The sequence below is a fragment of the Ascaphus truei genome, chromosome 20, assembly GCF_040206685.1.
Source record: "Ascaphus truei isolate aAscTru1 chromosome 20, aAscTru1.hap1, whole genome shotgun sequence".
Classification (NCBI taxonomy): domain Eukaryota; kingdom Metazoa; phylum Chordata; class Amphibia; order Anura; family Ascaphidae; genus Ascaphus; species Ascaphus truei.
In genome coordinates, this window is record NC_134502.1 from 6,115,558 (window position 1) to 6,134,441 (window position 18,884).

The 18,884-nt window shown below is 44.8% G+C and overlaps 1 protein-coding gene across 1 annotated transcript in view; it reads right to left on the minus strand.

Annotated features, from left to right (window-relative positions):
* Window positions 1-2,362: 2,362 nt before the first annotated feature.
* Window positions 2,363-18,884, minus strand: part of LOC142471267 (uncharacterized) — a 32,279-nt gene continuing 15,757 nt past the window's right edge. Inside the window, 3 exon segments of the mRNA XM_075578079.1 lie at window positions 2,363-8,420; window positions 8,422-9,409; window positions 10,059-10,166. Of these exon segments, the coding sequence (XP_075434194.1) occupies window positions 8,321-8,420; window positions 8,422-9,409; window positions 10,059-10,166 (1,196 nt within the window). The 3' untranslated portion in view covers window positions 2,363-8,320.

Sequence of the window (18,884 nt, forward strand, 5' to 3'; positions counted from 1 at the left end):
AGGAACTTTATCAAAGAGTACAATGAATCTGTTCACAGGTATCTTAAGTAGGCAGGTTCCTGTCTCCAATTGGCTGGATATTTAATTAAATCAGTTGAAAGCCATTTGTAAATTACTGATTATAATTGAGCCCTTATGTGGAGACGAATCCTGTCTACAAGGATATATTGTGAATATACAACAAACATACAACAAGACAAGTGATGACAAAAATCAATATACAAATGGTTAATAACAAATTAAAAACAAAGCCAAGTAATGTGCAGCAACCCAAATATAAAATATGTTAATAATTCTTTTGCACTTGGAAGACATAATTAGATTTATGGAAGGAAAAATGATAATAAATATATATATAAATCCCAATTTATATATATATTTATTATAATTTTTCCTTCCATAAAGGGATTTATATATATATTTATTATCATTTTTCCTTCCATAAATCCCTGCACTACGGAGCAGACGCCACGATACCTCCTCCCCTTGCAGTCGCGGGGATAGCCGGCATTCGTGACGCGTCCTGTGGAACCCTCCCGGACTCACCAGGCTGGCGACGGCGATGATGTCATTCTGAAGCGCCGCACATGTGGAGTAACGCCGGGAGTTCAACGGAGCAAGCAGTGAAGACACCAGGCGGGTTAAGGGCAGCAGGCATCGGTTGGCTTATCCGTGAGTACAGGAGAGGAGTTTCTAAACAAAGCTCCTCATCCGGTCTCCTTACCAACCCCTGCACAACGGGCCCCCCCCCTAAGGTTTATAAGTCTGCATTATTGTTGCTTCATTTATATACTTAACGCCTTATATATTGATTGCAGTGGGATCGCTTCCTTTTTTCCTCCAAGTTTCAAAGCAACCAAGGTTTACTACTTGACCCATATCTAGACATATACACTTTCTAGAGCACCGAACATCGTGGGGTTCACTCCCCTTATTCTATAGACATCCGGTATAATGACCAAGTCTCTCTTCCCCCCTGACGTGCTGCTGACTGCTGCTGTACACCTGAGAAAATAAAGGGTACCTCACAATGATGTCATCAGGATGTTCCTACGGGCTCCATTGCGCAAGCTGATGAGTAAATCCTCTCAGCTGGTGTGTTGGGGAGACGTTTCTCTACCTGCAGCGCGTCACCAAATGTAAGGGTACGCTCTTGCTTTAGTCCTGGGCATGCGCCGTGAGATCCAACCTACATCTGGCAGTCCCATACTGCCGCGGTCCAGTGCGCCTGCGTCATGCCCAATAGCCACAGCTACATGTCGCAGAGACAGTAACAGCCACCGAGAGAGTGAAGAGGAGCCGTCAGACAGGGGGAGCCCATGCGCATGCGTCGTTAATGAAATCTGGAGTGTCCAAGTGGAAGGCTGGTGGAACTGCATCCTTCTGTCTGCTCGTGAAGTGAAGCAGCCATTCCAGAGGTCGCTGTCATGTGTGCACAAAAGCAGTGCTTGTAAATGGTAATGCGTGTCTCCATTTTATATGCTTTGTATGTTTTGAGTGCTGCTCTGGTCACTGGGGTGTAAAGGGTCAAGGGAAGTACCTTGTGGTCTTTTCAGACCTGAGGGAATGGGCCTGAGGAAGGGGTGTCCCCCAGAAATGTTGCCCCCCTGATTACCCTCCCCGTTAGTTTTGTTTCCCCCCCCACTTTCCGTTTCTTTTGTCACCCCATGTCCCTGTGTTTAGCACCCCCTATAATTTATATGCATCTTTATAGTGTTTGCTTTGCGCCATATCACTCCAAGCATTATCTTGTATTTACATTAAATTTACTATACTATTGGCATAATCCATAGTGTCACCATTTCTCTTAGTCAGAGAGTGCTGGGACTCCCCTGTTATTTATTATCACATTTGTATTAGAGAACTTGGTTTGAAAAAATGATTTTCGTTTCCTTATCCTCTTTTTATGCTTCCTCTACGTCTCTCCTTATTTGCTGTCTAGGTTTCTCCCTATTTGTAAATCAGTTACATAATGTAATATGGTACTGTCCGTATGAACTATATAATATGTGAGGAGGATTTGTCCTGAGTGGAACATGTGTATCAACATATGGTTCACTAGACTTGGTCTACCATGACACTCACTTTCCTTCCCGGGCTGTGCTGAAGTAGGGTACCCTATTGGTGAGTGTCGGTTACATTTCCAAGGGCTAAAGGAGGAAAAGATTGATTCACATACACTATCCTGTTGTAAAGAAAACCTATCCCATTTCCATAGAGGAAAAAAAGTTCCGAAAACAAAAGCATAAGGAAAACAAATGTTTATTATAGATTGAAAGCAAAACATGGAACACAACATTTTTCTTGTTTCATCATTACAATAACTTCCCAAACATTTCCTGAAGAAGGAAAATCTCTGGGACTTGAAACAAATTACTGATAGGGTAACACTTTATTTTTTATCAGAGTAGAAGTGTCCCTAAATGTTACCGTGTAAAAAAAGTAAATGAATGATCATTAACTATAATGACAGTTCTACATAGATTATAACATTTTAGTTCACATTGCTTCCCCAATCTAATATCTACATTTCTCTAGGACTAACCCAGCATCTACAACTTTGAGATCAAAACAAAATGGAACAATTCCCAAACATTTTCTTTATTTCTTGTTAATCAGGACATTTTTGCAGAAAATAAGTGCAAATTGAACATTCTAGAAAAAAAACACCTAGATACAGGGTTTCCTATCATGAACAGGTTTTCTAGGATTCATGTGTGGGTTTACTAGCAAGTCTAAATTTATTTTATTTATTTATAAAATATTTTACCAGGAAGTAATACATTGAGAGTTACCTCTCATTTTCAAGTATGTCCTGGGCACAGAGTAAAACAGATAATACATGGTTACAAGTACAGTTACATAAATGAACAGGGTATACATTATATACAAGACATTGCGTGCATAGTTAAAGAAAATATATATTATGGGCGTATGAAACAGTAACAGACCAGATTAAAGTGTGAGACGGCCTTAGATTTGAAAGAACTTAAACTGTTGGTGGATGTGAGAGTCTCTGGTAGGTTGTTCCAGTTTTGGGGTGCACGGTAGGAGAAGGAGGAACGTCCGGATACTTTGTTGAGCCTTGGGACCATGAACAGTCTTTTGGAGTCTGATCTCAGGTGATAAGTGCTGCAAGTGGTAGGGGTGAGGAGCTTGTTCAGACAGCTGGGTAGCTTGCCCATGAAGAAATTAAAGGTTAGACAGGAAAGGTGAACTTTGCGCCTAGGCTCTAGTGATGACCAATCTAGTTCTTTGAGCATATCGCAGTGATGTGTGTTGTAGTTGCATTGGAGAACAAAACGACAAATTGAATTGTAGAGGGTGTCAAGTTTGCTAAGGTGGGTTTGAGGTGCCGAGCCATATACTATGTCTCCATAGTCAATAATTGGCATTAGCATCTGCTGTGCGATACGCTTTCTGACCAGGAGACTTAGGGAGGATTTGTTCCTGTAAAGTACGCCTAGTTTGGTATAGGTCTTGGTTGTCAGGGTATCAATGTGCATCCCGAATGTTAAGTGGGAGTCAAACCATAAGCCCAGGTATTTAAAACTAGTGACAGGGGTTAGGGTGGTGTTAGCATTGGTTCTAATCAGGAGCTCAGTCACTGGAAGCTTTAAAAATTTAGTCTTGGTCCCAAACACCATTGTTACAGTCTTGTCAGTGTTTAAAAACAGTTTGTTTTGGGAAATCCAGTTTTCGAGTCTCAAAAAGTCAGACTGAAGTATGTGTTGAAGGTCAGAGAGGCTATGGCTGTGTGCATATAGGATTGTGTCGTCTGCATATATGTGTATTGAGGATTCCTTACAAGCTGTGGGAAGATCATTAATGAACACTGAGAAGAGTAGGGGCCCCAGAACAGAGCCTTGCGGGACACCACAGGTGATATCCAGGGGGTTGGAGTTAGAGCCTGAGATGGACACATGTTGGGATCTTCCTGATAGGTAGGACTGAAACCAGTTTAAAGCATGCTTCCCTATTCCAGAGATATGGAGTTTGTTAAGCAGGATAGCATGATCAACTGTGTCAAAAGCCTTTGCAAAATCTAGGAATACTGTCCCCGTTCCATTCCACACTGGATTTCATTGCAAACTTTTAGCAGGGTAGTTACGGTGGAGTGTTTGGGACGAACCCCAGATTGGAATTGGCTAGGGAAATTTGTCTTGGTATAGAAATCGCTTAATTGGGAGTGGACACATTTTCCCATGACTTTGGATAGAATTGGGAGAAGTGAGATTGGCCTGTAGTTTGAGACAGTGTTTTTGTCTCCACTTTTGAAGATTGGGACAACTCTGGCAGTTTTCCAGGTCTTAGGGATATGGCCTGCAGACAGGATAGTTGACTATGGACGCAATTGGTTTGGCAATGGCTGGGGCACCAAGTCATAGGAACCTAGATTGTAGTAAGTCAGGTCCACATTGGCTGCTTAGTTTTAGTTTGAGGAGTGCTTGTATAATCTCCTCTTCAGCTACTAGGCTAAATTGAAAATTGTGGGCAGTGTTGGGAGGGGGTGGGACTATAGGGGTACTCCCAGGATGAGATTCAGGTTTGTGGTTTGGGCTGTGTTTTGCTAATAAGTTAGTGGCACACCCCACAAAGTAATCATTGAATGCATTTACAATGTCAGTGGGTTTGTCAGAGTAATATCCCCCTTAGTGATGTTACTTGGTTGTTGACGGTTAGGAGGCTGGAATATATTGTTGATAACCTTCCAGAAGGTAGCTGGGTTTGTTGTATTTTGGTGGAGATTGTCAGAGTAATATTGTGCTTTTGCATGCCTTGTTTGCCTTGTGCACATGTTCCGCATGCATCTGTAGTGATTGAGATCCTTGGTAGTGCCAGTTACTTTGTAGCTTTTCCACAAGGTATCCCTGAGCTGGTAGAGTGCAATAAGGTCAGTTGTAACCCATGGAAGGTGGGCCCCCCGTACCCTTATTTTGCATAGTGGAGCATGGGTATTGCAGAGTTTTAAGAACTCGGATTGGAAATAGTCGAGTGCAGAATCAGGGTCGGGAATTAAATCGATTCTGTGCCATGGGCAGTTGGTAAGGTCATCCAGAAACTGTTGTGGGTTAAAGTTTTTAAATGTTCTAGTGAGGAGAACTCTAGGGCTTGAATGGGGCGGTTTAATTTTCCTTACACAGTACACTATTGCATGGTCTCTGAAAATGTCAGGAAGGATGCCGGAGGATTGGATTCTGCTGGGGTTTGAGGAGAGAATCCAGTCTAGCAAGGAATGGTTGTGCGATTTCAGGTTTATCCGTGTGGGTTGGGAAATGAGTTGCGATAGGTTAAGTGACTTGAGTTGTATCTGGATTTTGTGGTTTTTAGGGTAAAGCCAATTGAAGTTGAAATCCCCAAGAACTAGCAGCTCACTCTTCTCATTCAGAGAGGAAATGGAGCCAAGAAATTGGGTGATATCAGTCAGGGATTGTAGAGGAGCTTTAGGGGGGCGGTAGATGCCAGCAAGCAAGATGGGCTTAGAAAAGGGGAGGCAGATTTTGCCAACTAGAATTTCAAAAGAGGGTGGGCTTGGTGGGCAACTTAACAGTGTAAATTGTAAGGTGTCTGCAATATAAAATAACACCCCTCCTCCTCTCTTTGACCTATCTCTCCTAAAAATGGAGTATCCCTGAATGGCGATATTTGCATCAGGGGATTCAGGGGTTAGCCATGTTTCTGTAAGAACGATGGCTTTGGGTTTATGCATAAGGCACCATGCCCTTAGTTCGTCCAGTTTGGGTAGCAGGCTCTGGATATTTATATGGGCGACAGATAGGCCTTTTTGGAATTTAAAGGTGGAATTCTCAGGGGCATGGGACAGAGCTGAAATGGGAGGACCTGGGTTAGGTTCAATATCACCTGCTAAGGAGAGTAACAGTACGAGTAGAAATTTGGGTAGTTGTTTGGAGGTTGTAAATTTGTGGTGATTGCCATTAGAGTGAGCAGTGATTGGTGTGCTGGTTTTTAGAGTTCTTCAGTAGATAGTGCAAGGTTTTTGAGTAGTCCAGGGTGTATGGTGATGTTGGGTGTGGGCCAGGATGGAGGAGTTTGTAGTGGGTAGAGAGAGTAACATCTCCATGAGGCCAGGAGAAAGAAAAATGTTAAGATACATAGCAGGTTCATTTTTCCAGAGGTAGGCAGTGCTGCAAGGAGCTGTTGTGAACAGTGAGTGTGTGCAGACTAAACAGCAGTGGTGTGCCTGTTCCTTGTCAAATGTTTTGGTGCATTGCAATGCTAGAGTCAGTTAAAGGTTTCAGTGTTTTGTGCAGTCAGTTTTGGGAGAGGCTGCAGTGAAAGAAGTTGTAAAGGGGTGGGGGGTTAAAATATGCAGGTTAGCAAGAATGGGATCATAGTGTGATCTGAATAGCTTACCATTTGTTGTCGTGAGTAAAAAGGTTTGCAGAAAGATGAAGTCCCCAGTCACCTCTAGTCAAACTATAGTCTAACTATATTTATCACTTAAAAAGCACACTTTAAATGCCTCACTATCTAATGCCAAATGCAGTTCCTGCAAATTGCAGGTGTTTGTTTTATACAGCTAAAACATGTTATGTGGCTTTTTTGATGCATAGAAATATTTTATCAATAAAGTTTTTCCCACGTGGAACAATCACACAGATTCTACTCCATGTGTTCGCTGGTGTGTGACAAGACTTTCAAGGTGAGGGGGAAATAATATGCCATGGGAAGTTCCATTTCTCTCTTGTATGAGTTTGTCTGGTGTGTAAGACTTGAGTTTTCAGAAAAGCATTTCTCACATTTAGGCAAAAAATACATTGTGAATTTTGATGCAATAAAAAGCGGCTTTCCTAAAAATATTGAATGTAAGTCTCTCTCCTTTGTGTATTCTCTGATATACTGTAAAATTAGATTTGGAAGCACAGTATTTCCCACATTTATGGCACACATTATTTCTGTTCTGTACGAGTTGTCTGGTGTTGAAGAAGATTTGACCTGTGAGTAAAGCAATTCCCACACTAAGTTTAAGCATAAGGCTCTTCTCTTATTTGAATTATCTGATGTCGATTAAGAGAGGGCTTACTACTGTAGAAGTGTTTCCCACAGTCATTGAACTTATAACATTTCTACCCTGTGTGGTTTCTTTGATGTATAACAAGAGTTAGTAGCAAAATGTTTTCCACATTCACTTCATTAATTAGGGCTTCTTCTCTCCTGTGTGTAATCTCTGATGTATAATATGACTATATTTGTGAGTAAACCATTTCCCACAGTCATTACACTTAGTCTTTGGTCCCGCTGCGTCCGGCGGCGTGCGCGGCCGAGGACCACCAGCCCCTTTCCTCCAGTGTGGAGGTCCCCGCTGGCTCCTTCCGACGTGGCTGACTGAGTGCTGTGACGCGTCAGCCGGCCGATTCTGCAAGCTCCTAGTGATTTGCAGCTCTGACGCGTCACGTGATGCGGCAGTCAGCCAATGAAGGAAGGACGGGAGGAGATACGGATGGGAGGCGGCTTGGGAGAGGAGCAGGGAAGGATCTGCGGGGGAAAGTGTGTGTGTGTGTGCATATGTATGTGTTGTGTGTGGGGTGGTGGTTTTTTTTCCTGTTTGTTTTTCCACACGATATCCTTCACGTGACAGCTAGTGGGAACACTTCAGGACAGAAGAAATCCATAAACTGTAGTTATAATTCAAGACTCATGCAGTCTGGATCATATATTGATTTGCAAATTCATTCAAGTTTTACCACGCCCCCCCTCCCGCTCCCGGCTCCCTGCAGACTGCATATCGCGGTCAATTGCCTGTCAGCGCGCCGCCTGTCTGCAGTGCGGGAGCGCTGACTGAGGGAGCGGGGCCATAGCCTTATGTGGCTTCTCTCCAGTGTGTGTTTACTGATGCACAATAAGACTACATTTGAAAACTAGTGGAACAAAAAGAGGGGATACTCTTTAATATATCCAACGCCTGATGCCTTCTTGCCTCTGGTATGCAGGTACCCCCACCTGAGTATGAGTGTCCTGCTAGGACCATTTTTATATATGTATTTTTATCCATGATATGTCATGATTAAATATGTTTATATTATTAATTGTCACCTGTTGTTCTCAACGTTTGTCTAGTATTAGGTGTGTTGTATGTTGGTTTTTTGTTTGTTGTAGTATTATGCTATGATCTTTTATCTTTCATGTACCACATCACCACGTGGAGCACCTCAATGGACAGGCCACATCCGTGATACTGGTTGTATATTGTTATTTATTTATCACTTCCTAAATATTAGTGCAGAGCGCCACAGATATAACTTTTTGTTCCACTTCTATTACCTGACCAGGGGTCAGGGTTATATCATAGGCAGCCAGCCTAATTGTGGGATATAGCGCTACCTGTTTTTTTATTCTTACATTTGAAAACTAAGTCTTTCCCACATTCATTGCATTTATAAGGCTTCTCTCCTGTGTGCTCTGAGATGTTTAGCAAGATTAGATTTGCAGGTAAAGTGTTTCCCACATTCTTTGCATTTGTGAGCATTCTCTCGTGTGTGTGTTTTCTGATGTACAGTAAGACTAGATTTCAAAGTAAACTGTTTCCTACATTCTTTGCATTTATGAGGCTTCTCTCCTGTGTGCGTTTTCTGATGTACAATAAGAGCAGATTTGACAGTAAACTGTTTCCCACATTCATTACATTTATGAGGCTTCTCCCCTTTGTGTGTTTTCTGATGCGCAACAAGAGTATATTTGGAAGAAAACGGTTTCCCACATTCATTACATTTATGAAGTGTCTCTCCTGTGTGCTTTCTCTGATGTTCAACAAGTTTAGATTTGCGAGTGAAGTGTTTTCCACATTCCTTGCATTTATGAAGCTTCTCTCCTGTGTGCAAACTCTGATGTTCAAGAATATTATATTTGTAAGCAAACGGTTTCCCACATTCATTGCATTTATGAGGCTTCTCTCCTGTGTGCTTTCTCTGATGTTCAACAAGTTTAGATTTGCGAGTGAAGTGTTTTCCACATTCCTTGCATTTATGAAGCTTATCTCCTGTGTGTATTCTCTGATGTTCAAGAAGACTGGATTTGTAAGCAAACGGTTTCCCACATTCATTGCATTTATGAGGCTTCTCTCCTGTGTGTAAACTTTGATGTTCAAGAAGATTAGATTTGAAATTAAACTGTTTCTGACATTCGTTGCATTTATGAGGCTTCTCTCCTGTGTGTGTTTTCTGATGTACAATAAGATAAGATTTGGAAGTAAACTGTTTCTCACATTCGTTGCATTTATGAGGCTTCTCTCCTGTGTGTGTTTTCTGATGTACAATAAGATTAGATTTGCGAGTGAAGTGTTTCCCACATTCATTGCATTTATGACACTTCCCCTCTGAGGGGAAATTGATATTTTCCATTGTCCTGTCTGTTGAACAGGCTGCAGTGTGGATCCAGCTCATGGATCCATCTGTTGGAAGGAAATTCACAGTGAGTACAGTATATCATAACAGTATAATCTAACATTTCATTCACTATGAGCATAATTTGACAATGAGGGGTATTGGTTTTTGGTGGTAACACTTTCGAGTTTGGTTATATGTTCTATGCCACATTATGTGTTGCCTGCTATCTCTCTATATGTAATCATTACAAAGACAATTCAGAACTTGAATATGAAAACAAAACAAATAGAAAAACAAGGTGCATCTCCATGCTGCCATATAATATCACCACCCTGTAAGGCAAAGGGGATGCTCCTAAAGATAGGCACGCGATTTCACGGGGTCGCGATCCCCATTGGTAGCAATCACATGTTCGGGGATCTCCCCCAGGGTGACAAACAGAATTCTGATATTGGGATTCTGATCAAGCCATAGAAAACTAGCATTATAATGATCATTTACCTGGAATGACACAAGGACCTACAGTATGGCATGCCCTGGGCCATAGCAGGTACATTATTAGAGTAATCTGAAGGTTAAAATAAGGAATGCGAAGGAATTTTTCTAATTTCCTTGAGAACATACCTACACATAAATTTGAATTGTAATCATTTTTCTCTGCACATAGGGGAAATATGGACCCTGAGCTGCTTTCTTCACACTTGTTCTGCTCACCTGTGCTGGTACCTTCAAGGCTTTCCATCTCCTGGGCTTCCAGGTGACTCTTCACACTCAGCCCCTCTATTTGCTCAGTCCGTGGTACAATCTCATCTTTAAATTCACCTGCTCAAATCATTTAATACCAATTACATGTTCTTATTTCATTGACTTTCTCATATTTAATACCTATTCTACTTAATGTGTTTTACACATGGCAGTGGGTACCAAATTGGATAGCTCCTCACCTGCAGCTCCAGTAGGACAGAAAACTCTTCTGTAGGTACTAGTACTGTTTATAAGGCCCTTGTCTTATACACAGGACAGTATTTTTTCTGTCCTACAGCGTAGCAGTAGGTTTTGTTATTTTGAAATAGGACTCACCGTGCAGTTCAATTCAGGAGTCGTCAGCCTTTCCCCCCTGAAGCACCTGCCGGTGTCTGTGTTCTGGAACACAATCAGTGAAACACAAGGCCAGGGTAGGCCTTAAAGGGCTGGTAATGGCATCCAACGTGAGTGCTGAGGATCGGAAGTCGTCCCCATGTCTATAGGTGGCATGTGTGATGACGTCATAGTCGTGACAGTCACGGAATTCCTTTATTATGCTTGCGGTATGAGGAGGCACTTAGAAAGTCAGGAAAATAGTGCAGATTGAGCATGCAAGCAAGCAGTCTCCCAAAAGATCACGGTCACAAACAAGTCTAGACAAGATGACTCTTTTTCAGAGGGGTCAGATGTATTTCAGCAACATTCGGGGGCGAATATTGGGATTCATCCAAACAGGTGGAGTTAGATGAAGATTTGGATTGTAATTTAGACATTGTAGACCCCTTAATTAAGGCAATGAGGTAAATACTGGAGTTACAAGACACAGAAGAATAACGCATGAAGTAAGAAATTATTCATGGGCTCACAAAGGAAGATGAGATATTTTCCCCTGCACAAGGTTATAAAGGAGGTGATGGAGGCTGAGTGGACACAGCCAGACAAGAAATTGCTTGCTCTTAAAAGATTTGCTGGGATGATTTCTATTGAGAAAAATTGGTCAGGTTTTTGGGAAGCCCTCCTAAAGTTTACGCTGCAATCACAAGGATTGCTGGAACAAAGAAGTTGCATGTCGAGGAGCTGTATCCTTCAAAGATGCTATGGACTGAAAAATGGAGTGTGTCATAGGAAAGTATTTTTCAGTATGCAAACCAACAGTAGCAATAACATCCCTATCCAGAGCCATGCACATCGGAGCAGCTTACATGGAAGAAACCCTCAAGCAGGATACAATGAGAGGATTGATCCCGAGTGCTCTCACAGAAATTAAGTTGACAACAGATCAGCAAGACCCATGGCACTTTCAATGGCAGTGAGAAGGGCACCATTGTGGCTGAGACATTGGGTATATAGAAAATGTCCAAGCACATAAAAAATGTGTAAAAATTAATTATAATTAAATGGTCATACTAGACCTATGTAACGTACGTGCTCACCACAAACCTGGACCGGACCGCAGGGCTGAGGTGGGGATAGATATACACCAACCTTAGACCACGAAGCCTGATCCGGGTTGCGAATTCCATGGTCAAACAAAGCTGGGTCAGGACAGGAGAAGGCAGGATAATCCGTGGACAAGCCGGGGTCAGGATAGGAGAAGGCTGGGTAAATGAGATCCATGCTGGGGTTCGGCAACAGGACGCTTGAGCGAAGGTGCTCCAACGTAGAAAGGAACAGGAACGGGGAATCCAGTGCTTCAGCACAAAACAGCACCCCCTAGCCGGGTACAGCTGTGAGTAGTGGAAGCCACTGAAAGCAGGAGATTGCAGCAGGTAACAGGAACAACGATGCAGGCCTCTACAAGGAGAATATGCAGCAGGTAACAGGAACACCAATGCAGGCCTCTGCAGGACTGGAAGCAGGGAACAGGTACTGCAGACAGGACAAGAAACACTGGGGCTTCAGTGTAACCGCGGCCGCACGGCGGAGTCTGCCAGTAACTGAGAACAATGACAAGAAGGCCAGGCAGGCCAAACACAGGCTGTGGCAAACACAGTTACTAGAGAAAGTCTATGTTCAGCAACTTCCTCGTGGGCGGGGCAGGAGTTAAATTAAATAGAACAGACAGCCAATGAGACAGAGCAGCATAGGAGGCCACAAGAAGCAGGCTGCAGTCTAATTGCAGAAGCAGGTGATTCTTGATTACAGGTTCAAGGGGGAGTTTCCTAGAAGCTACAAGGTTCTGTAAGGACAAGGTTTCAGCAAAACCCAGGAGCGGATTCCTTACAACCTATACTGAAAAAAATTAAAGTATATGAAACCACAGATAAGCAGCTGAAGTTTAACATATATTAGTGAATAACATATTGCGTATGTGACTGTCACGGTAGCTAGTGATAGGTTTATAAAACACACCAAAATATCTGGGTTGAATTGAATTGAACACGACTTAGATATAATAAATATAGTTTATTCCTTAAAGAAGGTGAACATACAAGATATACAAATAACAACCAAGAATTAGCACTTACTTAAGAGTTGGACAATGAGCAATCAGGATACAGGATTGCTACTTCATTCAGCAACACAGGTTCAGATGAAGACATCACAAAAAGACACGAAGACAATGGGTATAGGGCTTACACTCGTTTATATGGAGTTTCAGCCCTCATACCTTAACCTTGGGGCGCCTGAATGTCTAGCAGACTCCTTTGAAGTCAGGCCACCCTTCTGTCCGTAAGTGTGAATTATGACACTTACAGACCAGTCAGGCTCTGCATTCCCCCGCCCTATTGTACACAATCAGAGTGGTCAGCCTTTGATCAGAGGGTTTATTGTAGACCACTTGTCTCCTCCCTGAACATTAACATAAAGCAGAGCCAGTAACTTTTCCCGGGCTTTTATACCAGCCTTGCAAAACAGTATTTCTTTAATACCTGCACATATTAAAATAGTCCGTTCTGTGGGTCTGAGCGGCCTGAAATTTGCCAGGACCTTTGCCACGATCCCCAGGACCGGAGATACAAAAAATAAGTTAAAATCCCATATTAAATTTAATGCAGGATTCTCCGCTAAAGCTAAAAGAAATCTCTGCTTTTCCCTCTCCCATTGAAATCAACGGGCTCCGCTGCTATAGGCTTTCAATGGAGCCACTCCGCCGTTGAAGTCAATGGGCTCCACCGCTATAGGCTTTCAATGGAGCAACTCCGCCATTGAAGTCTATAGGAAAACCACAATTTTTACATTTGCCCATACTCCGTCTGGTTGATCGGAGAGGACTGGAGATGGCCATGCGGTCATGCCAGAACAGTGACTACATGCGACCAAAAGCCCAACCCTCTGGTACTCACAGAACCGGAAATATGGGCTTACACTTTTAACACTTTCGGACTTAGCCGTTTTTACGCACACGGCTCTTCCCTCCGCCGTTAGAGTCAATGTTGCGACCCTAGGGGCGAGCGCGACCCTTTACAGTGGTCCCTCATTCCCGGACCCGGTGGTGGTCGAGTGTGGGGGTTCCTAGGGTCAAAAAGAATTTTATTTCTGGGTGCCCTAGAACCTAAGTTTCCCACGCCAATTGTAGTTGAACTTGAACTCAGTGTGATCAAAGCTCTCTTTCAGATATTGTATCCGCTTCTGCGGTCTGCGGTTTGGATGGCTGCCCACCTGTTCCTGGAGGTCGGCGTCAAGGAATCCCCATTGAAATGAATGGCTCCATTGACTTACAATGGGGAACCGCCGCTCCTCCTTTCGGGCGCCACCTGCAGGTCTTCTACGGAAACGGGCCCAAATCGCCGGAATCTCCCAACGGCGACCTACGGAGAAACCGCAAAATGGAGCCTGCAAAGGCGGGAAAAGGGAACAAAGGGCTATAATCACTCCTTAACTGTTAACCCCTTCCCTCCCGCATCCACCCCAGTGTATTTGTTGGTGCAGACACTGGAATGGGAACAATACATATTTACAGGGGAATACATATTTGGGTACTGAAGCAGGGAAAAAACACATTACTGGACCGCAGTCCAGTTAACCCCTTGCTTCCCAAGTGCGAGCAGGGGGTGGCCAAATGGGGTGTAACCCCTTTAATATCAGGCCAAACCCTCTCTCCCATGACACCTCCCCTGCTCAATGGGTGCCTTGTGACCCAGCTGCCCACCCTGGCACTGGGACACCACCGGCATTCTTGAAGCACTTGATAAGTCCTGAGGGGTTGGCCTGGCAAACTTGTCCTCCGGCATTGTTCAGTACACTTTCCTGGCCACATTGGATTGTGAAGTCCAGATCCTGCTGAGCAGGGCTCCAACGTGGCCGCCGGGCATTCTCCTTTGCCACCCTCTGCCCCCCACTCAGTGCCTGGTGAACCAAGACCACCGTGAAGGGGCACCTCTTCAGACCAGGCTGCATGTTGCCCAGAGACTGGCATGTCTGTACCAGCGCGAGACCAGATACCAAGCACAGACCGGCTGTTCTCCGTCAAACAAGTCTGGGAAAGAGCTATGTCACTATCCTGTAGGGCCCCTACCTGCCCTGGCCCTGTGCCCACCTGTAGCTGCTCCGCTATACCTATGCCGTTCCTCCCTGGCTCTAGGGCAGTCCCCACCCGAGTGGCATCACTTCTGGATTCCAGAAACCACCTGGGATGCTGAGCACTACCCCCTCCTGTGCCTTCTGGGACAAGGCAATCCCCCAGTACCCTGTACTGGGTTTCCTGGTACCCAGATGCTTTGCTCCTGCCCTCTCAAAACTGAAGGCCAGGAAATAAGCAACTGCTACCACCACTGCTGCAAGGGCCAGCATCACTCCTCTCCCCTCCACTGTGCTGCCCTTCCTCTCTGTAGCTACCCTTGGCTGCCCTGGGGCCAGAACCATTTGCTGTACCCCCCTAGCCCTGGCTACTTCTCCTGGCTGCCTATCTCCCCACAGCCCTATATCTGGGAATCCCGGGGAGTCTGTCAGGGGGGTCGCTCCTGGCAAGTCAGAACAAGGGACCTCCTGCCTTCCTAGCCCATCCCTAGCTTCTACCAGCTGCCTGACACCCCACTGACCTCCTATCTCCCCCTGCTCCCCAGTGCCTCCCTGCCTAGCCTCAGCACCTCAGCCACTGCTGATGACTCCTGCTGCCTACCTCCCTGCAGCCCACCTTCACTCTGCTCCCCCCTAGGCAATCCTAACCCAGACACAGGGACTACCTGAGTGCACCTACCTTCCTAATCTTCTAACTCCAACCCCCTGGATATCACCTGTGGTGTCCCGCAAGGCTCTGTTCTGGGGCCCCTACTCTTCTCAGTGCTAAAAGTTTGAAATGAAATCCAGTGTGGAATGGAACGGGGACAGTATTCCTAGATTTTGCAAAGGCTTTTGACACAGTTGATCATGCTATCCTGCTTAACAAACTCCATATCTCTGGAATAGGGAAGCATGCTTTAAACTGGTTTCAGTCCTACCTATCAGGAAGATCCCAACATGTGTCCATCTCAGGCTCTAACTCCAACCCCCTGGATATCACCTGTGGTGTCCCGCAAGGCTCTGTTCTGGGGCCCCTACTCTTCTCAGTGTTCATTAATGATCTTCCCACAGCTTGATGGAAACAAAAAAAGAACAGCGCAAAAAAACCATTGTGTAGTATAATAAAATAATTATTTATAGTGTAAAGGTGAGTATTGCACGTACATCAACAAAAAGGGTTAATAGCATGACATGTTAGGGACATGTTACCACTCGGCAGGCACAGCAGGATACAGACACCGGTTCCTGGATATCCACCCTCAGAATACTGGTATCCGGTTACAGAGTAGACAGCTCAGCGTTGGGGAACCTTCCCGCGCTGTCACAGAGTCCTCGGTAGCTGCTTCTCAAGGGATGATCTCCACGCTTCTTCCGGGTTGATCCACGCCGGCTTGTGACGTCATCCAGCAGCGTCTCTTGGCCGGTCGCGTCTTTAGTGCGTCACTGCTTTCCAATAGACAGTAGAGCTGCGCACCGAGTCCCGGACAAGTCCCGCAGCAGAAATAAAGGTTCAAGCTTTAAACCGCAATGGGGATATGAATAAAGTGTAAAGGAACGCGCCCTCTTCCTACGCGTTTCGTACTTCCGTACTTCGTCAGTACCTGACGAAGTACGGAAGTACGAAACGCGTAGGAAGAGGGCGCGTTCCTTTACACTTTATTCATATCCCCATTGCGGTTTAAAGCTTGAACCTTTATTTCTGCTGCGGGACTTGTCCGGGACTCGGTGCGCAGCTCTACTGTCTATTGGAAAGCAGTGACGCACTAAAGACGCGACCGGCCAAGAGACGCTGCTGGATGACGTCACAAGCCGGCGTGGATCAACCCGGAAGAAGCGTGGAGATCATCCCTTGAGAAGCAGCTACCGAGGACTCTGTGACAGCGCGGGAAGGTTCCCCAACGCTGAGCTGTCTACTCTGTAACCGGATACCAGTATTCTGAGGGTGGATATCCAGGAACCGGTGTCTGTATCCTGCTGTGCCTGCCGAGTGGTAACATGTCCCTAACATGTCATGCTATTAACCCTTTTTGTTGATGTACGTGCAATACTCACCTTTACACTATAAATAATTATTTTATTATACTACACAATGGTTTTTTTGCGCTGTTCTTTTTTTGTTTCCATGTAGCTTGGTGTCTGAGCAATTCCCACTGACCAGCAGCACAAAACCTCACTTATTAAGGTTGTATTACACAGTTTATTTATTGTATTTAATTCTAAGTCACTTAATTTATCACAAACCACCTATGAGCGCAAGTCCTGTTTCTGTCTTCCCACAGCTTGTAAGGAAGCCTCAATACACATGTATGCAGACGACACAATCCTATATGCACACAGCCATAGCCTCTCTGACCTTCAACACATACTTCAGTCTGACTTTTTGAGACTCGAAAACTGGATTTCCCAAAACAAACTGTTTTTAAACACTGACAAGACTGTAACAATGGTGTTTGGGACCAAGACTACATTTTTAAAGCTTCCAGTGACTGAGCTCCTGATTAGAACCAATGCTAACACCACCCTAACCCCTGTCACTAGTTTTAAATACCTGGGCTTATGGTTTGACTCCCACTTAACATTCGGGATGCACATTGATACCCTGACAACTAAGACCTATACCAAACTAGGCGTACTTTACAGGAACAAATCCTCCCTAAGTCTCCTGGTCAGAAAGCGTATCGCACAGCAGATGCTAATGCCAATTATTGACTATGGAGACATAGTATATGGCTCGGCACCTCAAACCCACCTTAGCAAACTTGACACCCTCTACAATTCAATTTGTTGTTTTGTTCTCCAATGCAACTACAACACACATCACTGCGAAATGCTCAAAGAACTAGATTGGTCATCACTAGAGTCTAGGTGCAAAGTTCACCTTTCCTGTCTTGCCTTTAAATTCTTCATGGGCAAGATACCCAGCTATCTGAACAAGCTCCTCACCCCTACCACTTGCAGCACTTATCACCTGAGATCAGACTCCAAAAGAATGTTCATGGTCCCAAGGCTCAACAAAGTATCCGGCCGTTCCTCCTTCTCCTACCAAGCACCCCAAAACTGGAACAACCTACCAGAGACTCTCACATCCCCCACCAGTTTAAGTTTTTTCAAATCTAAGGCTGTCTCACATTTTTATCTGGTCTGTAACTGTTTCATACGCCCATAATATATATTTTCTTTAACTGTGCATGAAATGTCTTGTATATAATGTATAAACTGTTCACTTATGTAACTGTATTTGTAACCATGTCTTATTTGTCTTACTTTGTGCCCAGGACATACTTGAAAACGAGAGGTAACTCTCAATGTATTACTTCCTGGTAAAATATTTTATAAATAAATAAATAAACCTTGTCTCCCCCTTACCATGGATGAGCTATGGGGCAGCTCTTCAGATGCAACCGCCTTAGCACTTTACTGGCAGGTATCCCTGGGGTGGCAAAAGCTTGCCACTGCCCATGATACCTCCAGCCCATAGCTAGGCTGCAAAAGGGGCTTGCCGATCTGAGAAACACCCTGAGACTCCGCCAGGCTAATGGGGAATTCTAGCTGCCATACCTGCTGCTTTCCCTCCCCGGCTACCACTAGCCCTTCTTCTCCTACTGAGACCTTGTGCTGGCTGCCTACCTGCAACCTTCCCTCACTCCGCTTCTCACTAGCTAGTCCTAACCTGGATACTAAGGACACCTGAGTGAGGCCATCTCCCTGACACTGCCTCCCCATTACCAAAGATGAGCCCAGGGGCACTGGTGCAGAAGCACCTGCCTTGGCTCCTGGCTGGCTGGTAATCCGAGGGTGGTCTAAATGTGCCACTGCCCCTGATACCCTCAGCCCATAGCTAGGCGACAACAGTGGAGCTCTAAACCGAGAGACCCCCTGAGGCTCTGCCAGGGTAATGGGGAAATATAGCTGGCTCACTTGCTGCCTTTCCTCCCCGGTTCCCACTGGCCCACCCACCCCTCTCCCAGGCAATCCTACCCTAGAGCTGGGTGCTAACGGGGCTAGCCCATCTCCCTTTTTTTTTTAACTTATCGTTTTTATTGATTTTTCTTTTAAGTAACAGCCGTGATACATTGCAGGAACAGTACTGCGTCATGCATTATCATCCTCTCACATGTATCTCAACCATAAAACATCTGTGGTCAGAAATTTAACGATGTGTAATAAAAATAATAAAGAAACGGGAATAGGGGATGGGAGGGAAGAAAAAAGGGGGGGTGGGGAATGGTTGGAAGGCCACGGAGCCGCTCCGAGTCTTTTGCGCCGCTTTGCTCTCCTCGAATCCATGGGACGTGCCTACTATCCGTTTATCAGTGTGAACGTCGTTTGCGTTTAATATCACCCAAGGCTCAG